Source organism: Panthera onca, chromosome E2, assembly GCF_046562875.1.
Source record: "Panthera onca isolate mPanOnc1 chromosome E2, mPanOnc1 haplotype 2, whole genome shotgun sequence".
Classification (NCBI taxonomy): domain Eukaryota; kingdom Metazoa; phylum Chordata; class Mammalia; order Carnivora; family Felidae; genus Panthera; species Panthera onca.
Window position 1 is genome coordinate 2919241 of NC_138353.1, and position 15983 is coordinate 2935223.

Sequence of the window (15983 nt, forward strand, 5' to 3'; positions counted from 1 at the left end):
CCCTTCGAGAGGTCAGAGCACCAACAGAACTCATTCTGTTTTCTCCAAAGAAACACCTGTGTTTCCTGTCATTGGCCTCACCACCGAAGCTAGAGACCTGGGCAGACTCTTTAAGTCGCCTTGATCCCTCATCCACTTATCTAATCCCTGCCTTCATCCTTTCCCCGCTGTTGAGCTGGTTAAGTATCTTTGGAATCTAAACACTTTCATTGTCACTACTCTTGTGGGCCAAGCCAACAATGATCCCACATTTGAAGAGCCACGCGGCAGCACGGGCTCTTCCAAAAACACAGATCCCCACCTTGTTACCAATCCACTACTCCTTGTAGCTTCAAGATGGGATCGCAAGCCTGAGTGCTTGTAGGCGCTGGGTGGCAATGTAAATGTATGAGGGAGGTGTCTGGGTGAGACGGGAAAGTGCCAGCACCAGGGAGGGGAAATGGCAGAATTTGGTGGCAGATCAGAGAGAGGGCAATGGTTACTCAGCTCTGGGAGAGTGCAGACCGGGTTGCTAGATCTCCCCAATTTTTCAGAGGTTGCATTAGTTCATATTATGCAAAATCCTTTGATTTTCAAATGTCGGCAACTAAGTCAAACTCTATTATTAATTTTTTAATGCATGGGCTAAACAAAGCATGTCAGTGGCTTGCCTCCAGCAGCTGCCAGCTTCCGGCCTCTGGCCTACAAGATCATCCAAGCTCTACTGTTTGGAATTCAAAGCCCTTCAGGACCCAGCCTCCCACACCCCCCCCCCCCCCCCCCAACCTCCCAGCCATACTCCTCACTGAAATTCTCTGTAACAGCTGGGTTCAGTTAAACACACTCAACCCTCCACCCAGAATTCTGTGCCCACTTTACCTGGCAAGCTTCCGTGGCTTGTTATTGTTCAGGCATTACTTTCTCCTCCAGGGAGCTTGGCTACCCCCCAGTCTCACAAAGCAACTCCTCCATGCTCTCTGCCCTCAGGGATAATTCTGTGGACGTTTTGTGGTGTGGCTCTGGGTCCCTGGGACTTTTGAACCCTGGGGACCTGGCACAAGGACTCTCTCAGTCCAGGTCTTCAGCATTGACATAGGTTGGCCATACTAGGTTGCTGCCCCGGAGTGGGTCAAGCCGAACCCGCCCAGGCCATGCCCCCTTAACCAGCTTTGTCTTCCAGTCCCAGCACTGAGCACCCTGGGCCCGCAGTCCCTGTTCTACTGTGGATTTGCTGGCGGTCCCTGGAGCCTCTTTCTTCTCCAGGACCTCCGCCTCCTCTTCTGACAGATGGGATAACAACACAGAGAGCACATAGCTGGCTCACTGTTCCAGCAACGGAAGTGAGCGCCGTGGAAGGGCTTTTGAAGCCCCTCCCAATTATCCTGGACGGATGGGTGCGATGGACGAGGAGTCTGTGCGACGCGGGAACACAGGGGTTCTCCTCCATTGAGGGCAAGGAACGTGTCCAATTCATGTTTCCCCGCCATCCAGTGAAGGACCCAGCAGACGTTGGGGGGTGGGGGAGGGCTTCTGGAAATGTGGGCCAGGCGAACAAACGCCAACAACATCTCAAAGGGGGAAGGAGTCCAGGCACACTGTGAGTTTCTGAGAACAGAAACTTACCTGTCTTGTTCATCTCCCTTTGCCCAACGTGCAGACTGAAGCTTGGATACGGTAAATCCTCAGTAATTATCATTTGGATGAGGCAAAGCAGAAAGCCTGAGGGTGAGGCAGAGGTTGTCGGGGAATCGAAATCCCTGGGAAGCAAAAGTTCTCAACTTCATCAGCGCTTAATCCCCTCTCCCTGGGATGCAAGAAAGGACTCCGGTGGCCCTGTTGATACGATTTATTATTCTCCGCTCTGTACAAGCCGCGTCTACCACCCCGCCCCCACCCCACAATCCAAAAGAGCACCCAGTCCCCCTTGTGCCCTCCCAACTCCACGCATACTCGGTTCCAGCCAGATCCCAAAGGAATGGGGAGGGGCAGTTCAGACCAACATCCTCCACCAAAGCTTATCGGGGGACAGAATGCTGCTGGGGGAGGGGGCGCTGATGAAGGTTACAAAACGGAGTTGGACGGAGGGTCAAGTTCAGTGTCTGACGGGCTGAGGGGAGGGCCAGAGACGTCCGGGACCGGAGTCTGTGCGGCATGAGCCTGCAAGGAGGCTAGTCTGTCCGAAGTTCTGAAGGATGGCTGGGCAACAGCGAGGAGGGGTTAAGAGTCTGATCAGCAACTGGAGAGAAGGAAGGGAGGGGTTGGGAGGGGACATCTGATTGGAGTGGCGGATGGGAACCCCCTCCTGGTCAGGCATCCTTTCCGGCCAAGGCGCCCGCCCCTGCCCCAGGTCCCCCGAGGCCCTCGGCTTTGTGCGCCAGGCGGTGTTTCTTGAGGCCGTAGGTGTTGGCGAAGCCCTCCCCACAGGAGGAGCAGCGGAAGGGCCGTCCGCCCTGGTGCGCCGCCAGGTGCTTACGGAAGTAGCCGGGGTCCTTGAAGGCCTTGAGGCAGGCAGGGCAGCGGAGCTCGGGCCGCGGCGGCTCGTGGGCGCGCTGGTGGCGCAGCACCGAGCTCAGGTAGAAGAAGCCCTTCCCGCAGTGCTCGCAGCGGTAGGCGCGCTCCCCCAGGTGCAGCCGCTGGTGCTCCAGCAGGTTGGAGCGGTAGCGGAAGGTCTTGCCGCAGGCGCCACAGCGCTGGGGCCGGGCCACGGCGTGCAGCCGCCGGTGCTCCGCCAGGCTGGACGACTGCGCGAAGCGCTTGGCGCACACGCCGCACTTGAAGGCGCGCTCGCCGGTGTGCACCACGCGGTGCTGCCGCAGGTACCAGGAGCGCAGGAAGCCTCGGCCACACACGCCGCACCGGTAGGGCCGCTGCTCCGTGTGGCAGCGCTGGTGGCGCATCAGCAGGGCCGCCTCCCAGAAGCGCTTGCCGCACACCGGGCAGCGGAAGCCCCGCTTCTGCCGGTGGCTGCGGCGGTGCAGGAGCAGGTCGTAGGCACCGGCGAAGCTCTGGCCGCAGAGGCCACAGCCTAGGGTCCGCCGCACCAGGTGCACGTACTTGTGAGTCACCAGGCCCAGGAAGTGTTTGAAGCTCTGGCCACACGTGGCGCAGCTGAAGCGCTCAGGGCCCGAGCTGGCACCCCCGCCGCCCCCCGCCACCGCCGTCCCGCTGGCGTCGTCACCCCCGGACACCCCCGCCAGGGCAGCCACGGCCGCCCCCACCTCTCCCGCCAGCCCGTTGTCCAGCACGCTGGCCGCGTCGGCGCTGCCGGAGCCATCCGGGGGCTGGGGACCCCCGGGCGTGGGCGGGAGCAGGCGCTCGGGGGCAGCCTGGTGGACCAGCTTGTGCCACATGAGATTCTCGATGAAGCCGAAGGTCTTGCCGCAGGCATCGCAGCCATACGGCTTCTCCGCCATGTGGGCCTCCTTGTGGCTCATCACGTGGAAGAGATCCGGGAAGTGTTCGCCGCAGTCCGAGCAGGCATAGCTCAGGGCATCGGCCGCCCCGGCAGAGGCGGCCGAGGCGCCCGGCCCACAGGCCCCGGGCGCACCCTGCGTGGCCGGGAGGCCCGCAGCCCCAGCCAGGGCGCAGGGCAGTTGGAGGCGGTGCACCTGGCGGTGGCGGGTGAGGCTCTGCGGGTAGCCGAAGACCTTGCCGCACAGCTCGCACTTGTAGGGCCGCTCGCGGGTGTGCACCACGTGGTGCTTGCTCAGGTGGAAGGACTCCCGGAAGCGCTTCCCGCACACGGGACACTGGTGGGGCTTCTCGCCGGTGTGGATGCGCTCGTGGCGCTTCAGAGTCTCGCGTCGCCCGAAGCCCCGCCCGCAGATGCCGCAGCAGAAAGTCTTTCCGGGGACGCTGGCGCCCGCGCCGCCCGCCGCGCTGGTGCCAGCCCCGCCGAGCAGCAGCGGGTGCGCCCCCAAGAGCGGGACGGGCACGGCGCCGTACACCACGGCCGCCGCGGCCGCCGCGGCCTTCTCGCTGTCCGTGGCCGGAGGGTCCGGGGGCAGGAGGTAGGGGCCCGCAGGGAAGGCTGGCGGGGGCTGCGCGACCGCGGCCGCCGCGTCCTTGGGCGCGTCCGGGGCGGTGGCGGGCGGGGCGTGCGCCGCCTTGTGGCGGAGCAGGCTCTGGGGCGCAGAGTACGACTTGCCACACAGGTCGCAGGGGTACACGGGCCGGGGTCCTGCCGCGCCAGCGCCCGCGTGGGCCGCCTGGTGCTTGAGCAGGTAGGCGGCGTCGCGGAAGGCCTTCCCGCAGACGCCGCACGGCAGGCGCAAGAGGTTGGCCGAGTGCGTCTTCACGTGGCGCTTGAGGCTCTCCCTGCGGTTGAAGCTCTTGCTGCACACGGAGCAGGAGAAGGGCTTCTCACCGGTGTGGATAATCTGGTGCTGGTGGAGGTGGCTGGGCTTCTTGAAGACCTTCCAGCACAGCGGGCAGGCAAACGGGCCCTCGCCGCCCCCCGCCGCGGGAGGGGGCACGCCCACCCCAGCGGGGGCTCCGGCCGCCTCCGCCACGCTGGCGGCCACGGCGGCTCCGGCTCCGGCTCCGGCGGCGGCGGCGGCGGCTGGGGGCGGGGCGGGAGGGCCGGAGGGCACGGGGGTGGGGGCGGCGGGGGGTGCGCCGGCCGAGGGTGCCGGCAGGCCCAGCGGCGGGAGGGGCCCCCCGGGCTGCGGCGGGCCCCCGGGGGCGGGCGGCACGTCCTTGTGGCAGCGGCGGTGGCGGATGAGGCTGGACACGTGGTTGTAGGTGCGGCCGCAGACGCCGCACTCGTAGGGCCGCTCGCCCGAGTGCACCAGCATGTGCTGCACCAGGTGCGAGGACTGCTTGAAGGACTTCTGGCACACGCCGCAGGGGAAGCGCCGCTCCATCAGGTACTTGAGCCTCCGGAAGTAGCCTTTGTCGTCCTTGGCCGGGTCGCAGGCCGCCGCCCCTGCGGCGGGCCCCGGAGGGGTCTGTGAGGGGGCGGGAAGCGGCCCCGGGGTCCCGGTGGGAGAGGCCAGCCCCGGGGCCACCCCCGGCCCGGTCGCGGGCCCTCCGCGTTTCAGGTTCCCAAAAAGGTGCTGGTGTCCAGACAGGTCGACGATGCCCCACTGCGGGGCGGGGAAGGCAGCATCAAATAGGGGGGGCGGAGGGGGCCCGAAGGCGGGCGGCAGGGGCGGGTCGGGCTTCTTGGCCTGCGAGGAGGACGACGACGACGAGGACGACGACGAGGACGACGACGAGGACGACGAGGACGAGGACGGCGCCTCCGCCTTGGGTTTGAAGGTCGCCTGGGGCGGGTAGTCGTACTGGGGTGGAGGGGGCTGGGGCGGGGGCTGGGGCGGCGGCCCGGGGGCGCAGGGCAGGGCGGCCACCGCCTTGGCGTGCTCCCCGTACAGTTCCATGGGCTCGAAGCGCTGATGGTTGAGGAACTCCAGAAAGTCGAAGGGGTAGCTCTGGAAGTGAACCCCGTCCTCGCCCCCTATGCCGCTGCCCCCACCGCCCCCGGCGGCACCGCCCGCTGCGTTTGCCTCCATCTCGGGCGGGGTGGGCGACGGCAGACCCTGTGGAGAAGAGGACAGGGCTGAGGAAAGAGGACCGGGCGCCGGAAGTCATGGCCATCTGCCGGAGCCACAGTCTGCCTCCCAGCCTTGTTCCTCTCGGCCCCCCGCCCCTCCAGCGCACAGGGCAGCCCCCCTCCTGGCTCTAGCACACCACAGACGCCTGCTCAGCCGTCCACCTCCTTGCTGGGGCCCCTTTGCTCCTGCCCTCCCATCCCTTCCACGTTCCCGTTGTTTCTGGGGTCTTCCCACATCCTTTCTCCCCATGCCCCAGGCCCTCAGCTCCGCACCCCCAATCTAATTCTCCCAGCACCCCTTGCCTCTGGTGGCAGTCCCCTTACAAACTCTTGGGTATCAGCACCCTCCTAAAACACACACACACACCCCTCTCCAAAACACATACATACATACACACACACACACACACACACACACACACACACACGAGCCCCGTTCTCAATCCCCTCAGGTTTTGCCTCTAAAATGATAAGAGGGTGGACTCTAGAGCTCGAGTGCCAGATAGGAATCTGAACCCCACCACATTCCAGCTGTGTGAACACAGGCAAGTTCCTGAACCTCTCTGTGCCCAGACTGCCACATCTACAAACAGAGGTGACAAAGCACACCCCTCCTGCTCAGGGTCGATGTGAGGCTCCAGCAAGCAAATAGCAGGCCTTTGGGTGGAGGCTTCCTGGCACTTTGCAAGCATGCGGTAAGTGGTACTATATCGATACCCTCTCAGCACTGGCAGTAGACAAGGTCAAGACAGACCAAGAGAACTGGAATGAAATCAGTGTTGGGGAGGGCCGTGTTCTCTTACTACAAGGTGTTTGCCTGGAAGAAGCAAGTTACACCGGGAGGCCTGGCACTGAGAAGGCAGCCTGACGCAGCAGGAAACAGGTGGGCACTGCACCTGGGCAGACCTGGGTTCACATTCCCTCTCCTTCCCGAACCTCGCTTTCTCCATTTCTATGAGGAGGCGGTAACCCCTAGGCTGCAGGGGGAATTTAGGGAGCTCACTCTGCACGGAAGGAAACATTATGTGTGCCTTCAGTGACGTCACACACCTGGGGGACACCGACAGCAGATGCCCAGGGGGTGCAGATCTCCGTCCTCGCCCCAGGTGGGGATTTCCCTGCCTCCTGTGCAATGGCAGTCAGTCTCTGGGCACCTCCTTTATAGTATTTGTCATTCCAGAAGGCAGGTGTCCATGTCTGCACCCCGGCCCCCACCAGAACCTCAGCTCCTACAATGGACTTTTGAACCTGAGCCACCCAGGAGGCCGGGGAAACACCTCCACCAAGTCCGCGACAGTCAGTGGGAGAAGAGCCCCCAAGGTGTAGCATGCTTCTTGTCCATAATCCCTGGCCCATGGGGGCCTGGCTCTGTGCCCACAACAGGGGTCAGCGATGCCTACCAAGGCCAGGGCCCATCTGCCCCCAGCCAGCCAGCTGGCTCTCTCCCCCCCACAGGTGAAAGGTGAGTGTCTCCTCCACTCCTCCGCCAAGAGGTCGATATTTTTAGCCTCTAGCTCTGGGTGTCCTTGGACGAAACTCAACATCCCATGCCCTTCACACCCCCTCTGGTTAATTTGCTCTCCAGAAGGAACAAAGGCATGGCTGCAGTGGTGGTGGGAGCCTGTGGGGGAAACCTAAACCCAGGAGACCGGGAGAGTGGGCTGGGTGGGCAGAAAGCACATGGTAGAGGAGTGCAAGGGGCAGGGGAAGGAGGTGTCTTAGGGAAGAAACCACCGCCCTGGCTTGCCTCCATCAGGGTACATATTAATAACAGCTAATGTTGACTGGGCATTTCCTACAAGCCCAGTGTGTTCCCAGCAAATCCCCCCAAAATCTATGAGACTATGACACAGGGACTATTATCCCCTTTTGACAAAACAGAAGCACAGAGAAGTCAAGTAAATTGCCCAAGGTCACAGAGCAAGTCTGCGGCTCAGCCTCCCCACTTCCCCCACCAGGTTGTTTGTTTCCTAAGGTGGACAAAGGTGGGGTGGACTGTGGGGCCTGGAGCCTTACTGGGGGGTGTTACCTAGGTGATGGGAGTTTATGTAGGGGGCTGGGTGGGAGGGGAAGGGGGTCTCTGTCTTGAACGGATGGAGCAGTGATGTGGCGAGTCTATCCCTCAGATCTCAAGGTTCAGTCCTGTGCTTGCTTCAGGTCCCTGTTCAGATGTCCTCTCCATCCTACCCAATCCTCCCTAACCCCTCATCTTGCTGCATTTTCTCATCACTGTCACTGCCACCACTTGCTGTGTGTATTTCTTTGACTGTGTGTTTACTGTCTGGCATCCCCACCTAACAGAATAAGGATTTGGTCTGTCTTGTTTGCCGCTGTGCCCCCAGCACCGAGCACAGCACCCAGTACGGTGTGGTTGTTTGATAAGTATTTGCTGATATATGGGACTTAAACAGCACCCTCCTAAATCACCAGCAGACCCACCAAGAAACCACAAGAAACAAGGAACCCCAGATGAATAAATATGAAAACACAACGTACCAAAACTTAGGGAAGATGCAGCCAAAGTAGGGTTCAGAGGTAAACTGATAGCCTATACCGATAAGTGTTTGTTAAATGAGCAAAGGAACAAGACTGAGCTGACCAGAACCCCCTGAGGGAGGGAGGGGGACGTTTAGCAGAGATGGAGTTGACACGGGGTGGAGGTCCCCAGAAGAAGGAATTCAAGGGCGGTGATGTTGTAAGGAGGGACCCAAAGGCGAGTGGGAAGATGTGAAGGGCTACTGCTGTGAAGAGCAGGGAGGAGCACTGGGGGATGGAAGTGATCACGCTCCCAGTATTTCCACTGGGAAATAAGAGGCATTTCCTCTTTCAGGGGATCCCAGCCTTAAATCGGTGTCTTTCTAAGGGGAGACGCATCCTATGGAGAGAAGCATGATGGGGGCATGTCCCAAGGGGACAATGGGGATTTCCCTGCCTCCTGTGCAATGGCAGTCAGTCTCTGGGCACCTCCTTTACAGTATTTGTCATTCCAGCAACGACACTCGTAATCGTAACAGCTCATGTTTGTGTTTATCGTTCAACCAGTTTGAGGTGCAGCATCGTGAGGCCTCACGATGGTCCTGTACTGTTATCAGCTCCATTTTTTAAGTGGGAAAACTGAGAAGGGGGGGGTCATTTCCCCAAGGTCACATAGCCAGTCAAGGGGAAAGTAGGTATTAGATTCCAAATCTCTCCGATACCAGGACCTGTGGGCCATTCTGCTACAACAGGTTCGACTTGGGATGAAGCTGTACTCTGTTAATAACAGTAACGTGGACACACGGTACCGCGTAATGTGAAGTGCTTTCTACCTGCCTAGTGCTCTTCTAAATCCTTCAACGAATCTTCCTACTGAGTCAAGAAGATGGTGACCACTCTCAACTCTGTTTCACAGAGGAAGAGACTGAGGGCCGGAGACATAAATTCATCTCCTAACGTCATACCAGTAACAAGCCGTGGCAGAGCCAGGAATAGGAGGCAAGCAGCAGGGCTCCAGAGTGCGTGCTGTTACCCACTACAGCATGCTGTCTTTCAACATTCTCTCTCCAAAATAAAGGAAGGCCCCCCACTCTGCCTTATACTAGAAATACACTTCGCCGCACCCACTTCCTTGATACCCGAGCCCAGAACCAGCCACCAGGATTTTCTGAACACTAATAAGCACCGTACTACGTATCTTATGTGGTTTGTCTCCAACTTCATAACAGACTCATCAGATAAGCATTACTATTATTCTCATTTAACAGATGGGAGGACTAAGGCCAAACCACGTCCCTCCTCTGTTCAAACCCTGCAATGACACCCATCCCACTTAAAGTCAAAGTCTCTATGATGACCTACATACCCTCCATGGCCACCTGGCTGCTCCTCCAACGTGCCAGCATTCCTACCCCAGGGCCCTTGCACTGGCTGTTGCTTCTGTCTGGAATCCTCTGACTGCTATCTCTATACCTCTCTCTCCCTCACCTCTTTCACACCTCTGCCCAAAGGCTGTCTCCTCAGTGAGGCTCTCCATGGCCCCTGTAACCTGTCATCCACACCAACATTCCAGCTCTTCCCAGCCTGCTTTGTTTCTGTCCTTACCTGTCAGCATCACCCGATAAACCATATATTCTGCTTGTCTTGTTGTTGCTGGCCTCCCCCTCTAGAAGGTGGGCTCCATACAGGCAACGATTTTTACCTGTTTTGTTCACTGTTCTATCCCAGGACCTAGATCAGTGCCTGTCTCCAAAAATATTTATGAAATAAGTGAATGAATGAGGCTAGGAAAAGAGGGAGTGGTTTGCTCAGAGATATGAACACAGTGGAATCCCGGACTCACCCTCTTAACCACTTCACTCTTGGGGGGAGCTGGTAAGAGCAGCCCCCGGTTGGCCACAGTTGTCCAGGAGGGTCGGGATTTACACAGAGGTGTGTGTGTGGCTTTGGGGAGCGACAAGATGACAGTGGGAATCTTTTGAAGAAGGCCTTTTTGCCACCCTCTTCTGTGACTATACCCTGATCCTGCTGTATTTTATCCACACACACACATTTTGTTTTTTAATTGTCCCATCAGCTAGCATATGCGCTCCATGAGGGCAAGGGTTTTTGTCTGTTTGGTTCTCTGCTGCATCCGCCACGTGTAACAGGTCCTCATCAAACACTTGTTGAACAAATGAACGAATGAACAAATGAAGAACAGTATGGGCTTGGTAGAGCTGACAAAGGCGAGAAAATTGATCACAGTGCCCTTATCCCCAATGCTCTAAGACATCAAACCCTCTCCCTCTTGTTCTCTTCCTTCACTGGCTTCCCTGATGCTCCTCCACTCACCATGATCACGGCCACCTCAGGACCTTTGCACTTGCTATTCTCGCTGCCTGAAACCATCCACCCAGATCTCTACATGGCTAAGTCACCTCTGCTAATTCAGTTTTCACCTCTGAGGTAAACCATCGGGCTCTGGGAGAACCCAGAAAACAGGATTTATCTTATTCGTTCACTTGTGTTTGAACTCTCTCAAGTAGACTGTAAAACCCACAAAATGAAAGACCATGTGTATCTCTCTCCTTCACCACTGTATGCCCTGTACCTAGAACAGTGAATGAATGAATGAATGAATGAACACATGCCTGGGGAAAAAAAGAGGTCAGGCCATAGTAAAGATGGGGGTCTTCTCTAGGGCGTCCAGGAGGATGAAATGAAGCTGGGTGCGAAGTGGGAGAGGTTAACGCCACAGAAAGAGGTGGCCTGAGAGGGAGAGGCTCACTGTGGGGCACTGCTCTGTGGGAGGACTAGGGACAGGAGCTGACCTGGCTTGGGGAGAGGAGGGAGGTACAGCAGAAGTGTTTCATTGGAGCCTGGAGCTAAACAGGCAGCTGTTTCCACCTGAATGGGGAGAGGATGTGGGTGTGAGAGCAGAACTCTAGAGGGAGCTAGCTGTTCTATGGGGGGGGGGGGGGGGGGGGGAGGAAGGGGGAGGGTTGAAAGGGGTATTCTCAACCACTACGGTACCGGGTGGGGGGGTGGTGGTGGCAGAAGAAAAAAAAAAGGTATTTTCTGCTGCAGACCAGAATGGAAAGTATTTTTACATCGGGAGGAGGCGGGGGGGTGGGGGGGGTGGGGGGGGGAGTGGAAATGTGGGAGATTTGGGGGCTGCTGTGTGTGGACAGAGATAAGAGGGGCAGTTCTGCAGCGAAGCACTAATGCAACACTCTTTGGAGGCAGTCTATAGGGAATACTAACGGAGGGTTCACGGGCAGCTGCCCTCCGTGAAGGAAGGCAGTGCTGGTGGCATTTGGGGGGCTGTCCTGGAGGCAGCAATGACGAGGGTTACGCAGAAGCGATCCTATGAGAAAGCATTCATGGGGGCCCTGGCAGCAGTTTAAGGGATCGCCACAAATAAGGACGCTTTGGCAGCCGTCCTGCATGGGGGCGTTAATGGGGCAGATGTCTGGAAGGGGCTTATGGGGGAGCAGTGACTGGGGGGACCCCTGGCGAGGGCCCGGCGGGAGAGGCACTGACGGGGACGTTCTGGGGACCAGAGCGGGCCAGGGCGGGACCCCCCGCCCCCGTTGCCCCCGGGTCCCCGGGCCACGCGCCCCGTCACTCACCGGCGCAGGGGTCTCCGCCGGGAGGAGGCCGAGGAGGCGGAGGAGGCGCCGCCGCTCCGGGGAGACCCGAGGGCCCGACCGGAAGTGCCGCCCCCTCCCCCTCCCCGGCAGCCCCGCGCCGCCCGCCTGCCCGCCCGCCCGGAAGCGGAAGTCGCGCCCGTCTCCGAGGCGCCGGCGTGGAGGAGCGGAAAGAGGAGGCGGTGGCGGCGACCGAGAAAGAGAAGTGCGCCTGCGCACTGGCTCGGGGACGCGGACGGGGAGAGCCTAGGCCGCTTCCGGTAGGCGAGCTAAGCAACGTGCGCCTGCGCCCTGAGCCCCCGCCTCCTAGGGCACAGCCCACACGCTCCAGACATCCGGTTAAGCCACGCCCCTCGCGTAAATCTGGCGTGTAAGCCCCTCCCCCATTCTGAACCACGCCCGTTTTGTAGCTTAATTATTTAAGCCCCGCCCACTGCCTTAAAATCCATCCTCCTCGCCCCAGCACCCACGATTTTTCTCCTGTTCTTACCCACCTCCAAGTCCCCAAGAACTCCACCTATCTCCCCTCAGCCCCGCCCACAGCCCCAACACTTTCTTCTAAGCAGTGCCCCCCAGAGGTTTTTAGGCTGCACCAAGCCCCCTGTGTTAGCCCAGCCCCTTCCTACTAAGCGCCCTTCGTCTCAGGCACTTCCCTTCCTTAGTATTTATTTAGGTACCCCCTTCTGTCACCTGTGCCTGAATAACAGTCATGCCCTCCTCACAGCACCTTCTCTTCACAGTTACATCCCGTCTGTCCCAACACCTTGCTCTCCTGCAGTTCCCCCTTGAAACGTCTCCTCTCAGATAAACCCTATTCATATGGCCTCTAAATCGTTTCCACCTTCTGCCTGCCAACCCTTAAACCAAGTCAAGCCCCACCCTTGTTGTCAACACCTACCCCCTAAACCCCGCCCACAATGCTCATCAGCCTCACCCCTTAGCCCCAACCCCGCCCCCTGTTTCCCTAGCCCCGCCCCCTCCTGGCCACACCTCTTATCTACGTAAGCCTTACCAAAGTTGTCAATTCTACTCACAACCCTCAACTCGGTTTTTCCTTAGTGTCAGGACGAAGTGATGGGGCAAAGTAGTGGGGGCAGAATTTCCAAGAATATGGCTGGGATGGGGGATGGGGGATGGGGACCTAGATCACATTTGCACAGAGGTTCAATGTTTTACTTAGAGTGGATATTTACAGGGAGCACTTTGGGGTCTGCTGGAACTGGGAGAGGGGGCAAAGCCTTCCTCCAAGCCAGCCCATAGTGGCAAGCTAACAAGGCACATGACATGGGGTTCTCCCAAATTCGATGCACTCCTATCAGGGTGGCATAGCGACCAGAGGACATTTGAAGGGAGGGCCAGCCCTGGTACCATCACTGAATACACACAGGAAGCCAGTAGGCAGATATTTATTTCCAAGGCCCCTGCCTCCAGGGGCCTGTCAGTCCGGGGGAGGGTGGCAGAAGGCAGCAGGACCCAGGAGTTTAGGTCCTCACCCTCAACCCCCTCCCACAACGGGAAGACCACCAGGTATGAGGGCGTCCCAGCTTTCCTGCCCAGGCTCAGCACCAGCTGAACTCCCAGCTCTAAACCTGGCCTGGGGACAGGTGGCCCAGGGTGTGGATCAAGCCAGCTCTTTGCCCTCCGGCTCCTCCACCCCCTCTTCAGCCCCTGCCGTAGCCGGAATGCCCTCGTCGTCCCACGGTGGTTCGGGCCCTGGGTCCGGGGAACACAGGGGTGCCCCCATGGCCTCGGGGTGCTTGCGTTTGGCATGGCGCCGGAGCGTGTTGGCCTCCGTGAAGCGCAGCCGGCAGACAGGGCACTGGTAGGGGCGCTCCCCGGAGTGGACACGGTGGTGGTGGGCCAGCTCACCCGCCTCGCGGAAGCGACGAGGGCAGAGTGGGCAGCGGAAGGGCCGCAGGCCGGCATGGATGTTGCAGTGCCGCCGTAGGTGGCTGGACCGCTTGAAGGTCTTGCCGCAATCCTTGCACTCGTGCGGCTTCAGCTCTGAGTGCGAGATGCTGTGGCGTTCCAGGTCGGAGAGGTAGGGGAAGGCCCGCAGGCACACCGGGCAGAAGTGCGGGGCCTTCTTGGGGCCGGAGCCCTCAGGCAAACCAGCCGCTGACCCCTCAGAGACTGTATAGGGCACACCCTGATCATCGATCAACAGGAGGTCGCTGCCACCGCCGCTGCCCACAGGGGCTGTCACCCCCTGTGCCAGCGGGGGCTCCTGCCCTGACTTGGGGGGGCGGCCCCGCTTGCGAGGGAGGGCGGCCTTGAGCGTCCGATTCGAGGAGGTGGCCCCCCCAGGGCGCCGGCCTCGGCGGCCCCGGGGAACAGGAGGAGGTAAGGCCAGAGGTTTCTCTTCCTCCCCGGGCAAAGGCGAAGGCAACGGGTCTGGGCTGGGGGTGTCCATTGAGCAGTGGGGGGCTTGGGTCTGGGCACTGGAGCCGGGCTAAGGGAAGAGAGGGGGCAGCCGTCAGTGCAGGGAGGGTCTGAGTCATCCCTTGTCCCCCAACACCTCGCCCATCCCTTGGTCTGAGTCTCTCGACCTGGGCATGGCCAACATTCACCTGGACAGTTATAGCTACACTGGTGGGTAAAATAGCAAGATAATTCCAACCATTTGGTAAAAAGACACTACCTTTAGCCACACAGGTGTCTCCTAAGCCTCCCTCACCCCCTTCCTAGAAGCTCAGAGTCATCTTGAATCAAAATAAAGGAAAATCTTCATAGGAGGATAGGATAGAGTCCAACTAAGGGTATGGGCCAGTATTGCGATCCTCAAAACAAAGAACGCATCAAACCTGAGCCATGGAGGCCCAGATGTTTTGTCCCGCTTCTGTTTGGCAAAGTGGGAGGAGTGTGGGAGTTCAGGACTGGGAGAAGACAGGGACTGGTGGTCCCAGGTGGTTTGGCCCCAAGTCGTGGGTGAAGAAATATATGGGAACTGTTAAGGCTCCCAACTCACAGGGTCTGGGTTCAACTCCTGAGTCTATCACTCACTCTCTGTGTGGTCTGGGGCAATTATTTCTCTGAGCCTCCATTAAGCCTTTTGCAAAATAGGACGAATAGGTCATCTTACTCGCACAGACATGGCATGGGGATAATACACATAAACATAAAGTGCTCAGTGCACAGAAGTGCCTAGAAGATATCAGCTAGGCACTCACTGACAGCTAAACCCCACGCCAACTTTCTGAATAATGGTACATCACCCCCATTTTGCAGCTGGGGAAACAGAGGCACAGGAAAGCCAAGTCAGTTGCCCAAGCCCTCTCTGCAAACAAGAGCGAGATCAGGACTCGAACTAGATCTCCAGGACCCCAAAGGCGCAGGGAGTGAGAAGAAATGCACCCAAGGAGACAAGGGGACACCATAGGGTTCCTTACACCTGGGTTAGATCCAGCTCTGCCATTAATTAACAAATGACTTTGCTTCTCTGGGCCAGTTTCCACCTCTGTAAAATGGCTATAGCAAGTTGTCAGTCGGTAATAGTAAGCACTCAGTAAACTACCATCACCACCATGACCTCCATCGACAGAGCATGGGACCATGAGACTAGGGTGTAATTAAGGCGAGAGTGAGGAAGGAAGAGGTGCAGTTAACAGCTGGGGCTGCAGGTGCCACTGGAACAGGCACATACATTGAAGGCCAGAGAGGGGCCACCACTTTTCCACGATCACATGGTTCGCTCCGGTAGGAAGGCCTGGACTAGAACCGGGGTCTCCGGAACAGGGGCCTCGCCCCTTGCCCCTCTGCCACCCCCGTGCAGGCACGCGCCTGGCGGCCCGAGCGCGCGGGGCGGGCCCTGCGGGGGCGGCGGCCAATGAGCGGCGCGCGGGCCGCGGACGGCGAGGGCCTCCAGGAAGGGGGTCTGCGCGCGCGCGCCCGGGCCGACTCCGCGGGGCGCGAGGTCGGCGCGCGCGCTGCGGCGGGCGCGGGCGCAGAAGCAGGTGTGGGGGCGCGCTCCAGGAGCGCGCGGCCCCGGTCCTCCCCTCCCTCCGCTCCCCTCTCCCCGCCCGGACCCCCGCCTCTCGGGTACCTCATTTGCATGTCGCCTGGGCTCGCGAGTGTGCGCGCGCGGGGGCGACGGGGCCGGCGCGTGGGAAGGGGCGGGGGCCAGGGGGCCCTGCCCCTCGGCGGCGCGCTTGGGGACGGCCCCGCCCTCTCCCTCCCCCACTCCCTCTCAGTCGGGCCCGCGCCCGCGGGGAACAAAGAGGACGCGCCGGGTCCTAAGGACCGGTCACGTCCTTGCAGCCAAAACGCGCCTGCGCGCCCGTCGCCTTCGCTGGCCCCGAGCGGGAAATAACCCCACCAACACATTCTGGACCACATAGAAATGT

General features: G+C 59.7%; 2 protein-coding genes across 3 annotated transcripts; both read right to left on the reverse strand.

The window, feature by feature from the left end:
• Window positions 1-1829: 1829 nt before the first annotated feature.
• Window positions 1830-11855, reverse strand: ZNF865 (zinc finger protein 865). 2 transcript variants are annotated; one of them, XM_078439263.2, is made up of 3 exons: window positions 11623-11726; window positions 10822-10897; window positions 1830-5519 (listed from the first exon to the last, which is right to left on the reverse strand). In XM_078439263.2, exons 2-3 carry the CDS (start codon window positions 10861-10863, stop codon window positions 2286-2288), a joined length of 3276 nt encoding a protein of 1091 aa, XP_078295389.2. In that variant the 5' UTR covers window positions 10864-10897; window positions 11623-11726; the 3' UTR covers window positions 1830-2285. The 2 variants fall into 2 exon arrangements, with proteins under 2 accessions (XP_078295389.2, XP_060508277.2); XM_060652294.3 differs by lacking the exon at window positions 10822-10897 and having other exon boundaries at window positions 11623-11855.
• A 1175-nt stretch (window positions 11856-13030) lies between these two features.
• ZNF524 (zinc finger protein 524) lies at window positions 13031-15810 on the reverse strand. Its single transcript, XM_060652660.2, has 2 exons — window positions 15683-15810; window positions 13031-14092 (listed from the first exon to the last, which is right to left on the reverse strand). Exon 2 carries the CDS (start codon window positions 14051-14053, stop codon window positions 13262-13264), a length of 792 nt encoding a protein of 263 aa, XP_060508643.1. The 5' UTR covers window positions 14054-14092; window positions 15683-15810; the 3' UTR covers window positions 13031-13261.
• Between the last annotated feature and the right edge of the window lie 173 nt (window positions 15811-15983).

What these genes read in the sequence shown, in the direction of transcription:
- ZNF865 (XM_078439263.2), bottom strand. Translation starts at nt 10,863, where the DNA reads ATGAAACACTTCTGCTGTACCTCCCTCCTCTCCCCAAGCCAG. An exon ending in CCCTCCTCTCCCCAAGCCAG is followed by an intron (nt 5,520 to 10,821) that starts GTCAGCTCCTGT and finishes TCTTCTCCACAG; the next exon opens with GGTCTGCCGTCGCCCACCCC.
- ZNF524 (XM_060652660.2), bottom strand. Translation starts at nt 14,053, where the DNA reads ATGGACACCCCCAGCCCAGACCCGTTGCCTTCGCCTTTGCCCGGGGAG.